The sequence below is a fragment of the Cricetulus griseus genome, chromosome 4 (assembly GCF_003668045.3).
Source record: "Cricetulus griseus strain 17A/GY chromosome 4, alternate assembly CriGri-PICRH-1.0, whole genome shotgun sequence".
NCBI lineage: Eukaryota > Metazoa > Chordata > Mammalia > Rodentia > Cricetidae > Cricetulus > Cricetulus griseus.
Window position 1 is genome coordinate 9373702 of NC_048597.1, and position 18406 is coordinate 9392107.

Consider the following 18406-nt stretch of genomic DNA (forward strand, 5'->3'; position numbering starts at 1 on the left):
GCCTTTAATCCCAGCACTTGGGAGGCAGAGGCAAGTGGATCTCAGTGAGTTAGAGGCCAGTCTGGTCTACAAAGCTACACAGAGAAACCCTGTCTTGAAAAATAAAAGGAAGGAAGGAAGGAAGGAGGAAGGAAGGAAGGAAGGGAGGGAGGGAGGGGGGAGGGAGGGAGGGAGGGAGGGAGGAAGGAAGGAAGGAAGGAAGGAAGAAAATGTATTCTCTCATATATTACATTCTGACCTCAGTTTCTCCTCTCCCGTCTTCTCCCAGTCCCTCCCTACACCCACCTATCCCCTCTTCCAGATCCACACCTTTCCCATTTTCCTTCAGAAAAGGGCAGGCCTCCCAGACATATCCACTGACCATGGCCAAGTCCCAAGTGCAGGCAAAAGAGTCAGAGACATCCCTTTACTCCGATTGTTGGAGTCCCACAGGAACACGAAGCTATGGAACCATAAGGTATATGCAGAGCACCTAGCTCAGACTCATACAGGGTCCATGTTTGTCTCTTCAGTTTCTGTGAGCTCTGCTTAGTTTATTCTGTAGGTTTTCTTGTATATCCTTGACCCCTCTTGTTCCCACAATCTCCCTACACACACTTCCCCAGGATTCCCCACATTTCAGGATAAGGTAAAAATCTAGTACAATGGAAACTCCCAGAAGTCTATGAGTATGACCCTAGCTAAGACACCTAACAATGGGGAATACAGAATACAGACCCTACACCAGTCATTTTCTGTAACCAGACATGGCTTCCAGTGGAAGTGCTGAGACAATAACCCAGCCTTAAAGTCCTAAACCTACAATTTGTCCAGCCAGCAAATTAGAGGTATCACAGAACTTGTGGGAGTGGCCAACCAATGACTGATTCAGCTTGAGACCCATGCCACAGAAAAGGATCCCATGCCTGTTACTACCTTGAGGGCCAGGAACCAGAGGCTAGATAGCTCAGAGACCTAGGACAGAACCAAACACATCAGGGGAAAACAGTCAAATAAATGATTCCTAATGACACTCTGCTACACTGTTAGAGCAGAGCATAGTCGTCATCTGAGAGGCTTTACCCAGCAACTGATGGGAGCAGATACCCACAGCCAAACTTCTTTCTTAGGCCCACTGAATTGACTTCATGCTGCCTGTATGAATGTGCATGGGTATGGAACCATCTCCTGGAGCATGGGTAACCTCTCAGGGCACACATTCCTGAAGAAAACTGGATCTTCCTTTCCCCAAAGCCATCAATTGCCAATAGCTGGGGGGGGGGGGGAGGCGTGCAGCCTCATTAGATCCTCCTCTCCCATGATGTGTTTTTTGGCTAGGTTGATCTTGTGTAGTTTTTTTGGCAAATAGCCTCAGCCACTGTTAGTATATACACTTCCATGTCTGAAAGACACTGGTTCACTGGAGAATTCTGCTCCTTCTGGCTCTACGAACACTTTCCTTTTTCACAATGACCCCTGAGCCTGGGGAGTAGCAAGTCTGATAGCATTTTTACTAGTGAATTGCAAGTAGTTTTGCAGAAAGAACCTGTCACAAAGGTTTCCGATACATTATGTATGCAAATGCAGTTACTACTCCTTTTGCATTGGCTGTGGAGGACCTGAGCTGGCCTGACAACTAGAGCCTGTTGTGTTGAATACTCAGTTTGCTAGTCTGGTTAAAATAATACCCAAGCACCCTTTGTGATTCTCTTTAAGAGACTCCATTAGCTTTGGGCATTGACCTATAAGAAGCAAGACAGGTACTTTGCCAACAGCTGTCTAAGGCGTTCTCTTGGGGAGAGGGGTACTCAGGCATCTAAAGCTGATTCTGGTTACAGGTCACTAAAAGAAAAAAATGATGGCAGCTCATGTCCTTGAGAGAGGGCTTCTCTGGATGATAATTAGGGTGCCTGGCTTCTTACACTCCCATGCTACACATTCTGAGGTGAGTTTGACACTCTTACTTAGGGACAGAAGAAACTAGAGCTCTGCTAAATAAAGAGGCCCATACAACTGGACTGTGTGGAGCCAGGCTGCCAAAGAGTCTCTGCAGGCGGCCAGATGTTGAAGGCTATGAAATCATGTTACCACAAAGGACCCTCTTTCCCAATGGACTGTCAGAAGCAGACATCCAAAAATCTCTAGGAGTAACACATCCATTTGCTCCTGCTCATCCTATGAGGTTGGTATTAGTAACTTTCTGCTTTTGTGTACAAAAATCACTACCAGGAACTCTCCTGGTCAGTCTGGCATCCCCTTTCTGTTTCCATCACTTTCCTGTTCTTCCCAGCACCTTCATCACACTTTCTCACTTGCTAATGCCTCTTTAAAAAGGGAGTTAAATGTACCTTAAGGGAGGTATTTGACATTTATGTGAAAGTTTAAAAAAATGGAGAAGAGTCTATAGTTATTGAACACGCTAATCACTTGGCAAGGTGATTACTCCTATTCATATTGAACAAGTACTATGTGATGAGAATCTGACGTTATTTCCCCCAAATTAGTTCAGGATTCAAATGCCAAGACTTGATTAGACTAGAAAAGAGCACAGCTTTCTCGTGAACATACTGCCTTTGCAATTAGTCACGGTTTTCCCCCAACAGCTGACAGGTCACATGGGTCAGGTCCCAGGTCAAAGCCACCACCCTATCTTAATTCATGCATCATTTTCCAGCAAGCATTCCTAATGAGCATGCTGGCTTCTCCTATCTACTGAGTCCCTTCCTTACTCTAATGTCCCATAATCCTACTCCTCCCCAACGACCACCACACACACACACACACACACACACACACACACACACATTTTCTCATGGAGTTATCCTTTGAGGAAGTGCCTGACAGGAAATGAGTTTCTACAATGAAGAGAAGGGTAGTAAGACATTATATGTGAACTCTAAACCTGTGCCTTACTCCAGGCTGGGAATTAAGCAGCCATCTCATTTAATGACCAATCATCCCAGCCAGATTAGTAGCATTCTTCTATTCCAATTGAAACCTGATGCTCAGAGGTAATAATTTCATCTTCTATGAACTAAGCATGTTTTTAATATAAAACACTAAGTCATTCAAGACCTGAACCTGCCTCTTTCTAGACTTCTTACAAGACTGCAGCCTCAAGTGATCTGCACACCCAAAGGAGAGGATATGGGGCCTGAATGCAGTTACATTGATTATTCGGCATTCTTTATTAGGTAGCAAATCCTAGAGTGACAGGGCATTTTCTCTTTTTACTTAAATCCCCAGCACCTACTATGCTATGCCACACAGTGAGTGTATCATGCAATGATTGAATAAAGAAATGAATGAATCGGTAACTTCATTAGAGTCTTTCAGTAAGTGTTCTCCAAAGTGACCTTTCTTCTACCCACCTACAATGCAGCACTACTTTTAGGGACAGAGCTCACTGGTAGAAGGCTTAGCTAGCATGCATGGATGGCACCCTAAATTTAACCTTTGACATTGATTGGCACAAGGGAGAAAAAGTACATTTATGCCAAGAACTGTGCACCTCCAGTTCAGCCAACAAACATTTGGGCCAGTCATTCTTCATGGCTTCAGCTTCCTCCAAAGTCAAGCTTCACTGTGTCCTGAGATCTTACAGTAGTAACAAATAAAAATGCCTGTGAACACATGGCTCCACCAAAGGAAAATCAGTATGGCACTTTGGACAGGGTCAAATTTGCCTTTAACTTTTATAATGTAAGTGAGCAAAGGAACCGCTCTCTGGCATAGTGGCTTGCCTGTTGATGGCTTGTAGTTGGGAAGGAAGCTCCCATGGAGAGGTGAGGTGAGGGTAACTCCAATGCAGGAAAACTGCAGTGGGGTTCATCCAACTCCCTGAGCAGGAAGACTGTCTAGAGTGATCTTGAGACTCTGTTTCCAACATAGGAAACCTATTCCATCATTTACACAAGCATGCTCTTTAGAAGACTAATCCCTTCCCCACAATGCTTGTGTTGCATCAGAGAAAACAGGAAGCTAGAATTGAGCCATAAAACATTTGGAATGAAAATACTTTACAAAATTATATTGCATTTATCTCCTATCAACACGTGTGTAAACTCTTGCATTTTGCCCTTTCTGTTCTCACTCAATCAGCATAAAAACAAGGTCACAAAGAAATTGAATTGTTTTAAATGCTTAGCTTCTCTGCTGAGAAGTATGATGGCAGTGTTGATTAATCAAATAATTCTGTGCATTGATTTTTGCCTTGTGTGTGTTGTGCCCACAGGCTGTGATGAGGGCAAACAGAGGTGATTAGACAAGGTTCATACCATCACTGTCTCTCAGAGTTCACAACACCACTGAACACAGCCACGTAATGCTGAGAGGTGCAAACCTGTGCCTTCTAACTGGAATCTTAGTCTATATTTTCTAATAACAGACATACAGGGTAGACCAGATACCTTAAGGACTACTGTTGCCTAACACTGTCGTATGCATAGGCGAGGCACTGGTGCTGAGCATGCCTGATGTAGCATTCCTATCACTGCTATAAGAACATTCGCAAAAAAAGAATCTCTGTATAAGAAAAATGATTGCTCAGAGAGATTATGCAACATCACACAGCAAGTAAGTAGCAGGATGAGGTTGAAACCAATCTGAGGATTTAAACAAACTAAGGATTTAGTTTGTTTCTGATGCCAACCGATTATTACAGTTATCAAATACAGGGAACATGTTGTGTTAGCCTTTACTTCTTACAGACAGTTGTTCCATTTGATTCCCAGATAACCAACTGTTTCTCTCTTCAAAGAAGGTCCATATATATAGGCTATGCATACAGCTCCATGGCCAGTAATAGAATGTGTTAGAGACAGAAAATGCCATTCTGTATTTCAGTAGTTTTGAAATTAAAGGTGTTAGAAATGCGAATGCACAAACAATAGCAACACAGCCATAATGCTTTGCCTACCTTCTGAGGGCAAAGGGAGACCATGAAAATGAGGTCACAAAAACATATCCATCTAATGCTTACAAGCATTAGGGAGGGACTGTAAGTAAAAACAGTAAGGACAATGAGTAGAAACTTAGTAGCCTAGTTGGGAATGTTCAGCTCTTTCCCAAAAATAAATAAATAGCGTCTATGTATTTGGTACTTCCTATTTGCTAGCACTTGATATTCATTTGGGTAGAAGGATTTCTTTTTATCAGCTAAAAGTATCTGTACAAGTGAGAGAGATGGCAGAGCTGGAACTTCAGGCCAGGGCCTGATGCCTTCATTGAATGAGTTGTCAACCGTCTTTTATATACATTCCAGGGAGAAAATCTGCTGTCTCCTCTCCAGCTTTGACACCTCACCTACAAATATGATTATTGGATTCCAAACCGGTCATGCCTTCAGTTTAGAGCTTCCATAATTTCCCAGGCTCCTGGATTCTCTCACAAGCGCACTGCCTTGTACTTAGTAGGCTGTCTAAGAAATGGGGAATTAATTAAGCAATACATTATCTTTTAAGTTTCTCAAGTCCTTTGATGGTCTTTGAGCCAGCTAATTGATAAGTTCATTACTGTGGATAAATCCTGACGACATAATCGTGATGTATCTCAATTTACACTAACTGGATGATAATTTGTAGTATATTATACAATTATTTTGGCAGTATGTTCTCACTCTAATTATGCTTCTCTCAGGCTGATATTAAAGGATATTTACAGCCCCTGAGCATACAGTTGGTTTTAGTTATAAGGAGCAGTTCACAGATATGAATGTACTATCTAAATCATATAACAATTAATTGACCTTTATGATTAGCCAACAATTTACTGAAAATGTGCCCCAATCAGCCATGTTCATATTGTCCAGAATGCCCACTTCAAGAGTCTCCAAACCCTCCAAAATGTGTATTGAGAAGAAGACTGAAATAGTTTCAACTTGAAATTGGAAGCAATAAAAATGCTATAGATGCATTTCTATGTATACTCCTCAAAAATGTGCCGATGCTTCATTCCAGCCCCGTCAAAATTTGGCTTTAATAGAAGATAAAAATGTATCCTGGTATTCGACATAGATCTATTTTAGAAAGAAATCATGCAAAGTATTATAGTTGTGTATATTGGGACACATCTTAAAACTTCAGTGGGAACAGGAAACTTAAGTTTTCTTTAGAATTGTGTATATATACCATCCCTGAATGAGCCCTTTTCTATATAGAAAAGGGTACATGATATGTCTCCAATTTTAAAATGAACTTCCAGACTAAATAAGGGCAAAAAATCATGCTGGTATGCAAAACACATCTGCTTCTTCAACACTCCACGAATGAAAAATCTTACCAAAAGGGTCCTCCCTTACAACTTCCCACAACTGTTAATCAAGCTCTCTATAATCCCACCTATCCTGACATATGAATTTTATTCCTATTTAGCTAACACTTTTGGAGTGCTTTCTCTGTGCCAAATATTACACTTTTGATAAAAGAAGAATAAGATAACTTTAAAAAAAAACAGCCTAATAAATAAGATCATTAAGTTGGCAGAGGAGCAGAAGATTTGTTATTTTATGGCTTTATATGTGAGAGGCAATTTCACATGTCTGACATCATTTTTTTTTAAAAAAAGACACCAAATCTGACAGCACATACAAGAGTGCTAGGCTGGTACCGATGCATAAGACATTCCACTTATTGTAGATCGTCACCATCTATGCAAAGAGTGACCCCATGATTCCTTATCTTGACTTTCAGTCTCTGCATCACATTTTACGTTATATGATGACAGTGGCCCTCAATGTCACAAACCAGGTCTTCATTTCTAAAGAAGGCTGTGCCAAGTCTTCAAATCTGAAGACAGAACCAGATCTTCATGTCTCATGAGGGTCAAGTCAGGTCTTCATACCAGAAGAAGGCTGAGCCAAGTCTTCATACATAATGGCTCAAAATGAAGGTCAAACCATGTTGTCATATCTGAGAGAGTTGAACCAAGTCTTTAAATGTAATGGAGATGGAACAAAACCTTCATATCTGATGAATGGAAAACCAGGTCTTCATATCTAATGAAGATCAATTCGGATCTTCATATCTGATGAAAGCTAAGTCGAGTCTTTATATATAAATGAAGATCGCAAGAATGGCAAACCAGTCTTCATATCTGACAAAGGTCAAACCAGGTCTTCAAATTCATTGACCATGCTAGGTATTATTAAATCGCCTTCCTGGATTGAATACATTGACCCTTCTTCTGCCCAACCATTTTGTCTTCCTAACTCTTCTCTTGATGATCACAAATATCCAATAGTGCAAGGCAGACACTGGAAAGCTCACTTGCCTCCAAATATGGGATATCCAACCATCTGAATATGTCTCAGAATCAATCCTCTTTTCTCCAATCCTCTTGCCATCTTTGTTCTGACATCCCTAGAACAAATCCTTTTTTCCCCCTCTCACCTACATGTAGTCCCAAAATACTGTTCATTAAATAAAACATCTGACTTTGTCCTCATGTGTTTGAAACCCTGAGTGCTGGCCCCTGCCTGGATCAGCACTTTGATAGAGACATATGACTTCATGTACCATAAACACCCCTATAGTCCTTGAGCCAATATATGGCAGCATCCAGCACTCAGAAATATCTATCCTAATCAATTCACAATTTTATTTCAAAAGGAGAAAAATAACCTACAAATTTTTACAAAGAATATTTATTTATTGCAGTGAGTCAATGGATTCTGGTTCCCATGATCACATTTGTTAAGCAAATACTCTTTCACTGTCCTAAGAGACCATAACTACCCCTTCTCAGTGAAGGATGAATTCATTTAGGAGATTATTAAATAGCTTCTCAAATATCACCAAAGGTATCCAAAAGAAGGCTGGAGCTAATTATTTCTAACATCGAAAGAACTGTTTTAGCCCAAGTCAATATCTATGTGAATGCCTACAAAAGGTAAACAACCACCTTCTAGTACAAAAGTCCAAAGAAGACTTTACAGCAGCAGAGTCTAGGCTTCATCAAATGCCATTGGTCAACTCATAGAGCTCCCAAGTTTGACAGGTATAATCCTTAATGTTAAACTCCACTGTGAGTCTAGCTTTGCTCTAGCCAAACATCCACATGGTTCCCAGAATATTCACAAGTGGATTGTGTGAAATTATTGTTTCTTCTACTAACTGTGCTTCCTGTGATCAAAAAGTAAACTAATAAAGTGATCAGAGCCCAGAACTGCACTCACACCTGGACTTAAAAACTATAACTGTGCCTTCATCCTCAAATCTACTTGCTCTACATATGATTGGGCATGTTATAAATATACCAAATGGGAGTGATGACCCAAGGCTAATTAATATAGATCAGTGGTGTCAACATTAGAACATGTATCACCTGGAGAATAGATAATGATTATGCATACCCACAATCCATCCTGCAGCAGACATATCAGAATGTTTAAAGATGCAACTTCACAAATGGTACTTTTTCCTTTTGTATTGTATTTTCATTATTTAAAGCAATTTTAAATTTAAACGTATTTTAATTATATTCTTCCCCTCTCTTAAGTCTTTTCAGATCCTCTCCCTTCCCTACCTACCGAACTTTAAGTTCTTTCTTCAAAAAACCCAAATACAACAATACATTCCCCCCAAAACCAAGAAAACAAAACAAAACACCACCCAAAAAAGAAAAAAGAAAAACCTACCAAACTGTAACCAAATAAAAGCATGCACATACACACACACATTCTCTCTTTCTCTCTCTCTCTCTCTCTCTCTCTCTCTCTCTCTCTATATATATATTATATATATATATATATATATATATATATATATATCAACTACTCCTGAACATGAGAGCTGCCCTGGAGTGGCTGCTGTACCCTATATGGTGTCAGTCTATCTGAGAAAGTGGATTTTCCCTCTCCCAGAAGGTATAAATGATAGTTAGTTGTCAACTTTCACCCTAGCACCACTGGTACCTTTAAAAGTTCCTTGGTTTGGCTAAATGTTCCAGGCTACTGAGCACATTATTAGGCTATGGATATGTTAAAGATCACCACTGAATGCCTATGCTCACTCTCTCTCCTTTGAAAGGTTATCTTCAGACAGATTTGAAGTGTAGATTTTATTACCACCTTTATGGAAAGTGCTTGTCATAGAGAGATTGTATGCCACACGTCAGGTACACTTTTCCATCTAGACTATGTTCACTAATTTTCCCCCACAGAGTCCTTTCCAAGACATGACTGCTCCACGGGGCTCCTCTGAGCATTTCAGAATGTCTCCTTTTTAGGTTCATGTTGTCTTCCCAAAGCTCCTGTCCCTCCCCCTCTTCTCCAGATTGCCTATTTCCTTCCACCATCCATAATCTTTTCTCCCTGTTCTGTTCCCAACCATCTGCACCCTTGAAACAGTACAATCTCATCTGTTGAGGACCCAGATGAAGCAGTCTAGCTCTTCTGGTAGAACCACTCTCTAAAGCTAACAGAAAGTCACCTGCTTCCACTCCGTTTATTAAAATCCACTAGTGTAGGCTTTGCTTCTCCTCTGAACCCAGCTCTGGAGACAGCATCTTACGGACACATTAAGACCAAGAGAGTCCCAAAGAGTGCAGTAGCTGCTTTGTGAATGGACTTCCCTTTTCTTTCATTGATCATGGAAGCAGGGAGAAACTGTGTTGATTTTCTTATGTGTATAATGCCGTTGTCAAATGGCAGCAAAACATCTCTGGGCTCTCTTTGAGTTCAGTTTGTTTATGGGCACTTCCATGCTGTTAGCATTCGAATGTAAACTGAAGCAATGAAAAAAAATAGAAATGTATCAACTTCAAACAGAAACTTTATTTTCTCCTTGAAGGATGTAGTTGATGCTCACATGCTAAAAGCTCTGAGTTCTCATGCACTGCAATCAAGGAAAGATGAGAAGAAGTGCATTTGCTTTCTGCTATTACTGATAAACACACAGTGCTTCAAAACAGTAGAAGTCTCTTAGCAGTTCTGGAGGGTAAATCTTGACTGAAGGTGTAGGCAGGCTGCTTTCTTCCTAGAGGTGGGAAAGGTACCTCGTGTCTTTTATCTTCTAAGGTTATCCTAGTCTTTTGCTCTCAAGCCCCTCATCACAGTACCTCTTACCTTTTGCTTCTGAGTATCACTCTGTCTATGGTCTTCTTGTTTCCACCCAATAAGGTTACCTTGTGTCCACACAGATAATCCAGGATAGCTACCTTGTCTTCAAACCCATGAACCTGTAACATCTGCAGTCTCTTTTGCAATGTAAATAAGCATGCCGATATGTGCTCAAGTCAGGATGCAGACCCCTACTGGAGGAAACTTCAGCCTACTTCAGAAGATAATGGAATTCTTCTGAATCTCAGGGGCTTTTAGACCCACTGCCATTCTGGCTACAGTGAACTGTGTTTTAGGAATTAAGTTGACTCAGTGTGGCAGAAAACATTGAAAACGAAAACGTATCAAAAGGTTAGCTTATACCTCACTTATTCTACTGATGACAGACAGTACAACTCATATAGACTAAGAACTATCTCCCTCAAAGGAAAGTATGAATGTGACTCTAAGTGTCACAGAAAAACAAGATGTACCCTGAAGCTCAAATGTATACACTGAAATTGTCCCCCTGCTACTTGATGCCATCCCACTGTTTCTGAAGACTTTTATGCATAAAGAGCTGATTCCTATCTGGAGGGAAAGTTCTTACTTCAGCTACAGGACATGATTCACATTTGGAAGTTATTCACTTGAAACTATTGACTAGAAGCCACATCTGATAGCTGGGACTTCATCCTTCTATTAAGAAAGCTATACAAGTAGCAATATACTTTGGTTTAATCAATATAAACTTCCAGGATATGCATTTTCCCATGGAAGAAGCAGTAGTAAAAAGCCATAAAAATATTACCCCCTGCCAAACCCTCAAAATAGTCCAGGTGAACTCCAGGCTCTATTTTAAGGCGTTGCTACTATAGTTACTGTATAATGCCCATTTTTTATATATGGCTTACCCTTAATGATGGATGTTGGGAATAAGTCATGGAGGATATTTGCTGTTGCTGTCTCTGTAGCATGGTACTGATTTAGGATCATAGAACAGAGTTAAGGCCCAAGACTCTTCAGACTAAGAGATGCTATTGGAATGCTTGGCTCCATCTCTCACAAGATGATTCTACAGCAACCACAAACCTTATGCCCCTATAAACTATGTCCTCTACATCTACATGTCAATTATGTTTTAGAAAATGCATGATCATATGGACTTGGTGTAGCTCAGTGTACTTGATTGCCACCCATCAAATTCTAAGTGCTCATCTTAAGGACAACAGAGCTAGACCAATGGAACTGTGTACAGTGTTCCTGACAGTTGTTACTAAAACCTCAAAAAGCAGTTGGACAACCGTGATATCACCATTGTTGATGAGTAGTAGCTGTGTTCCCAAAGAATACTGGTATTGGTAGAACCATTAGAAATGTCCTTTCAGGAGCCAAATGGCATTGAGCTTTTGTTCTGCCATATGCAAATCAATTCTAGATACAAATAAAAGAATGTAAAAATTGAAACGAAGGAATAGCTATGTCACCTTTCCTAGCTCAGTACCATGAAGGAGAGGAAGTATTCAAAGAGACAAATACCCTCTTTCTGGATTATGTTATGAAGGGAGAATGCCATGTCCTAAGGATGTGGATCCTGCGTCTTTTATTATTAGTCTCTTTTGAGTTCTTAAACCTGAACCACAATTAATACAGAGTGTGACTTACTATTGAGTCATTACTGGAGTTGCTGGAACATGGAGTTGGTCAAGGGACTTCCTGTTACAGTAAGCTGACCCTGCTACATTACACTGGAACAGTCTACCATTCTTTAGGGAAAAATAAGGTTTCTAGCTTGTCTCATCCATGATTATTTATTTATAGTCTCATTCTATAAAGAATTAGAGCAGCCCAGAAAAAAAGACATTTGAGACAGAATGACAACGTCTATTTAAAAAGTGAATTGGAAGGGGAAAGTTGGCTAAGAAAAACATAAACCTGGATGGCATTTGTGCATAAAAGTATATATACCTTGCTTCTGACTGGAAAGTTCATGATTTTGGCCTTAACTTTCCTAAAAATCAAAACAAATGTATAACATGATCACTTACATGACTTCCGGTATTTATGAAAGAAGAAAAAGATACTTATTCAAAAAAAAAAAGAAAGAATAGCTTCTATCAGTGCTGATAACCAAACTACCAATATGCTAGAGTTAGCAAGGTGGCCAATGTCCTTATCTTTCTCATCTTGTTGGCTAGAGCTGGTATATGACTTCACATAAGCACAAGGACTCACCATCCTGTCCTGTGCCCATTGGCACAGAAATTTAGCAAACAGAATGAATGACATCCAAACTAGGGATCTCATCCTCCCTCCCCCACTCCATCTTCTGCCCTGTGTAGCTCAGGCTGGATTTGACCTTGAAAACCTATTGCCTGAGCCTCCTCAATGCTGAGAGTTCAGCCCTGTGCAACCATGCCATACTGAGATTTTATCCCTCTCTATGCCAATGATATGATATCACAACTTACTTGATAATAATTACATTGGGAATTAGAAGTATGTATAATTAGAAGACCATATTAGTTAAATAAATTAAGGAGAACAAACAGTATACCTAAATATGACACAATTGATCTCACATTTGTTACACAGCAGAATTGTTTGTGATGTAATGATTTAAACAGAAGCAGAACTTGTACTAAGCAATGTTAACTTGGCGAAGCATGCACGCTGGTTTAAATTCAAACAGAACTATGTCCTAGCAATGCTACCTCAGTAAAGTGAACACTACTGCAATTAAGCAGATAAACATGGCATAAGAATTCAGAGAAGACAGTCATAGGAAGAAGTCAGTTCTGTGAAAAACAACTAGAAAATTCTAATGTCATGATGACTATACTTTTTGTTTTTAAAACTGACATTTATCCTTATGTGACATTTTTCTTAATCCCTTCCTGATTGTAGTTGAAATACCAACATCCAAAGAAAAAGTCGTAATGTGATGCTTATAAAGCAAGCTTTCAGAAGTCTGCACTTTGTAGCCCTACCAGTCTACAGGCCACTGTGAAGGACAGCTGTCAAAACATAAAAGTCTTGGGACTTTCTCGTTGCTTTATCTTGAAGGTTTTCTTTCCTCTGGTTCTGTAATGTCCACAAAGTTGATAGGGTTGTGATCAATGGCTCTGACTTGTTTCATAATTTCTAGGAAAATCGGGATAAAGTCAGAGAGATACTAACCCTAACACCTAGCTAGGAAAGAGAACAGAGAAATTTGTGGAGCATCAAACGCAAAGTCCAGCTGGAGGGTCCAAGGGTTCCTTCTGCAATAAAAGCAGAGCCACCAGTTGCTGCTCACTGTATTACCACATCCCATTTCTAATACTGAATAACACATAACAACTGAATATTTGCCTCCAGGAATCATAAAAAACAATAATAAAATAATGACCTAAATGATTGTTTTCTTTTTAAAAAGTGTTCATATTCACAACAGGGGATCAAAACCTTCTACAAGGTTCATAAAGAAAAATGGGTCAAAATGAAAGCTGTGCACTTTCCACTCAGACGGTTTTGTATTTCAGTTTCAATTCCAAAAATAATATTTTAAAATAAATGTCCAGATTCATATCTTAACATAAAATTTACACAGTTCCTTTTACACTATCTAATAACCAAAATGGACAACTGGATGCCTGCCTGACCCTGTCTGACCAGTTCTTTATGCTTGAATAATATAAGAAACAAGCTAACAAGACCTTGACAAGCATGGTTCTAAATGCTATTGATGGCCCTAAAGCAAGTCCACCTTTCAAAAACCCTCCTGCGCTCCTGATCTTGTTAGCACCAAGGGAGCAACTCAGATGCCATTAACTCATGAATCCCAGCAAGAGTTTCCCATCATTCATCTTACTTTCAGACATTACAGTTTCGCTTAATAGCCTCTGCTTCCCTGGTTAGCGGAGATCAGTGTCTCCTGAGTGTTCACGTTTTGTTACTGCTGTCTTTAAATACACTCTTCGTTCCTTAACACTTTTCATGTGAAGGCATTCAAGTTAGCAAATTTTAGGCAGAACCTCTGACAACTTGTGTCGAGTTTACCCATGTTTTTTTCATCCATCTCTTTAGTCTAAGTTTTAAGCGTCTTTGTTTTCCACTGCCAAGGTACATGTTTCCCACAGATCAGCAATGTTCCACCACCTTAGATAATCTAATCCACAATTGTTCTCTCATAGGGCTCAAGAAACCCTGACTTAAAGACTTCCAGAGAGGTTATGGTTTGCATACAGAACTTGCAAGACCAGTGAGGGGGAAAATGCTTCAGAAATGTAACTTGTGAATTTTTTCTTCATTCCAAAACCAAGAACAATAAGTCACACCCAAATAGTGTCTTTGAAACCTGTCAATGAGGAAGATAATACCATGACTTAGAAGATGTAAGAACCCATTTGAAATATCTTCTGCTGTGTTGAGCACAAAAGTAGGATCAAGATCACTGCTTAATAAACTTCCCACCTACCACCTCTATGCCTCATAGCTACCTTCCTCTTCTCTCAACAAATAAAACAGTATATGAATTCGTGGAATTCAAGATCCAAAAGATGTAACTGAGAATAAGCTCTAAAAAGCATATTTTCTCTCAATTGTGTAATCTGTGTGTGTGTGTGTGTGTGTGTGTGTGTGTGTGTGTGTGTGTGTGTGTGTGTGTGTATGTGTGTGTGTACAAGCAACAGAGGGAAAATTCAGGCAAATCAAGAATGGAAAGGACATAGTGGGTAGAGAAAAACAGCAATCATGATAATATGTATACAGGACAATGTCATAATGATATTATTTTGCACATTAAAATAATGGAAGAAAAAGAAATGTACAAAAGATTCCTAGAAATATAGATGCCTGCTAGTTCTACTAAGATACATTAAACAATGTTGAAATAAAAGAAAATAAAAGGTAATGTGAATTTGGTCTGTCTGGTCCTCATCTCTCTGTGATGTTGGGTAAAATGAGAAAGATGTGGTAAGTTTTCAGAGACACATTAAGTTATAAACCCTTATTTGAATAATCTACATACTGGCATTGCCATGTCAACATACAATGACTTTTAATCTGAGAAAAGCATTGTACTAAGGATAAAGACTACCCAATAATGTTGCATATCTAAGCTAGGAGGTTGATTTTAGAGGCTTACAGAACAGAAAAGACAAAACCCTATGTCATCACACACAACTCCAAAGATAATATTTGCTGGTCAGAAACTACTTTTAAATTTGATCATCAGAATGATTACATCAGTGTAAGTCCAATGATATAAAATGAGTTGGAGTTCAGTGGCCACCTCACTAGCCACTCATTGGCCTTGGGATGATGATCTACTGGGTCTACAGATTTCCAAATTCTGTGTTCACAAGTTTTTGCAGACATACACTGATGCTCTGCTTCCTATGATAATTCTGCTTCTGATTCTTTGCCTCGTATCTCTGTTGCAGATATTGTTCATGGGCATGATGACTGAATACTATCACTACTTCTTCACAACCCTGGTGAGTGCTTCCCCTAAGAATGTATTCCACAGATTATTTCACAAACAGCCCCTCCTGGGTCAAAGCACAGCTATTGTCATGGCAATTCCCTTTACTTTCCTAAGACTCCTCTAAACTCAGTGATGCTGAGAAGCAGTATCTTTGTTTCTTTTTACAAAAGGATCATCAATGCATGGACATCAGAAGGGTGATGAAATCCCATTAAACCAAGAGCTATTCATACAGAAACACCAACTGTAACTTCTACATTCATTCAGAAGAGTTTTGAAGTGTGACCTGGAACCCTTTGATGTGATAAAGCAGCATTCCTGCCTGTATCCAGAAGACAAGGGGTTAAGATAGTTAGCCACCTGGCGGGTACTTGGGAAAGTTTCAACCAGTGAAATTTTGGAGGCACTGCATACACATTGAACACTCTGCATCATTGAGGAAAATAATGGCTGGCAGCTTAAGAAGTCCAGAAGAATCTCTGATGGTTAAAATTTTGTGGGATTATTTAATTAAACAGGATTTACCAAAGTTAATTAATCTACCAAAATCATAGCTGACCCTCAATTGACCTCAGATATCAGTCAATAGACCTGGAATATATACAAGTCTCCCCAACACCTGCAGGATAAATTCCACTTTCTTACACGAGAAGAAAATCGGTGTTAAGTTTTCTTTATAATCTCTTTCATCTTTGTAGTTAGCCATTTTCTTTGTAATCTTTAAGGGTTTATCAAGCATAACCTGCCAAGATTCTTGGTAAGGTGGTTGGTAAGTTGCTGTTTTCTCAAATAAAATTGACAAGCCAAGCTGAAGAGTGTGGGTATCAAAGGATTTGGAGCAAGGAGCAGAAAGCAAACACAGCAAATGTTCCTCCAGTATCCCTGAGAGTATACAGGGTACAGAGCATATCATGCCATGAGCTTGTGGTGGGGAGGGGAACAGCAAGTTCCTACACCCCCATTTTGTTGATTTTGTGTCTCTATGTTGCTACTGACCACATCAATTCCACTTTCAGAACAGTCAAAGGTGACTTGGGTGTCAGCTGAGTGCTTTATTCTACTCACAGATGTGGCCCTTCCCCCGAGGTCCTCTGAAAGTACTTTCAGCCTCAACCACACACACCTAGAAGAGTTGATTTGGGAGCTCTTTCAGAGACTCAAGCCTAGAACCTAGGAAGGCTGGTCCTCAACAGAAGCTATTGAAGGAGAATGGGTTGTTCAATTTTCATTCCTGTCCACTCCTCACTCGCCTGACCTCATCATTCTGCATTCGCAGGAAATGTAGCAATCAGACAGGAATTTTCTACCTTCTGTATTGCATAGGAATGTCAAGTTGCAGGACAGCTGAACTCTACATACATTTGAAATATTCATCATATGAAATTTAGCAAACACACTAGAATTTTCTGTAACTAAGTAACTTTCCCTCTACTCATTGAATGTCCTAAAGAGATAACTTTCCCAGCTCTTATTGTAGTATTGCTTTGTGTTTCCCTACAGTTTGATCTGCATTCATATTCTAGCCAACTTGGACCATAAGCATTAACAAAAATTTTCTGAATTCTAAGAAAATACAAATTTTACACACACATACTCATATACATTGTGTGTGTGTGTGTGTGAAAGAGAGAGAGAGAGAGAGAGAGAGAGAGAGAGAGAGAGAGAAAGTAGATGATAATGTTGAAAAGGCAGTATAGGACTGAAGATATGGCTCAATAGTTAGGAGCACATACTGCTCTTACAGAAGACTGGAGTCTTTTCTTCCCAGCACCCAAATTGGGAGGTGAAGGACTCACAACTGGCTGCAACGCCATTGCCAGGTGATCAGATATCCTCTTCCAGACTCCACTGGCACCTTCACTCAGTTGCACATACCCACACCAGACACAGACTCTTAACTGGATAAAAACAAAAGAATGAGTACATATAAAGAGGCAGTATAGCCTTCTTAATCTAGAGCTAGCAGAGCGGGGCTGTGCTCTCCTAACTCCACTGCCCAATGCAAACTTATCTTGGGAATGGGAAGCAATAGAAGCCATCTACAGAAGAGGGAGAGAGTCACACCTTCTACACACGCAAGTCATGGCGCAATCCAGTGCCACTGCCTTGAGTAACCGCCGTCCTCACCATAGCTGAACCACATCGGACTCCACTCAGAACACCTTTTCATTGCTAGACAATGTTGGTGTAAACTTTTTTTTTTTGTCAAGTGTTAATTTTGGCTTCTTTAGTTTCTTCTCAAATGTGGAATATTTTTAGTGGCGTGGTTTTACTGAAAATATTTTTTATAAAAATTGCGATGGTCATTCTGTTTTAAATATGTATCTAGTGATAAATTTCTAGTTTATATCCAGCTTCATCTGTTCTGGAAAACACTGGGGTGGGTTAGGCATGTTTTCTGACACACTGTCGAAGGTTAAATGAGTCTCCTGGAAGTCTTCACATGCCCACAAGCACAGAGTCTGATATATTCTCTTAAAAAGCCCTCATTCTGAGCCCTTCTCCAGTGAGTCCGGAGTTGGCTGGATAACATAAGATTGTCACCAGGGAGCCACAGGACGCCATTCTTGCTGCCTAGAAGTCTTCTTTCTCCATATGCATGTGCGGATTTCACAGTTCACCTCAGCAGCAGGACCCAGAACTCCCCAAAGCAGCAGTGTGCTGAGCATGGCTGATGCTGTCATTGCCTAGTGCTTGCTTTGTGGTCCTGTCACCACTGAGAACATTTTCCTTCAGCTATAAAATAAAACACAGGCAAAGAGACAGAAAGATCTCATCTAACTCCTCAAAGACTGTATCCTGGAAAGAGAATTCTTAGCTTTCAAATACCATTTTCAAGGGCCAAGGCTAGACAAACTACCAGTCAATTCCTCTTCTTCATTTATCCAAACTTAACACTCTTTCACAGACAGCTGTGATAA

General features: G+C 39.9%; 1 protein-coding gene across 8 annotated transcripts in view; it reads left to right on the forward strand.

Annotated features, from left to right (window-relative positions):
• The window catches only part of Grik1 (glutamate ionotropic receptor kainate type subunit 1), a 366206-nt gene that overhangs the window by 246311 nt on the left and 101489 nt on the right, over positions 1 to 18406 (forward strand). For all 8 annotated transcript variants that reach the window (XM_035444247.1, XM_035444249.1, XM_035444248.1 and 5 more), the window contains one exon: positions 15442 to 15495. In XM_035444247.1, the coding sequence (XP_035300138.1) occupies positions 15442 to 15495 (54 nt within the window). The remainder of the gene's footprint in view (positions 1 to 15441; positions 15496 to 18406) is intronic.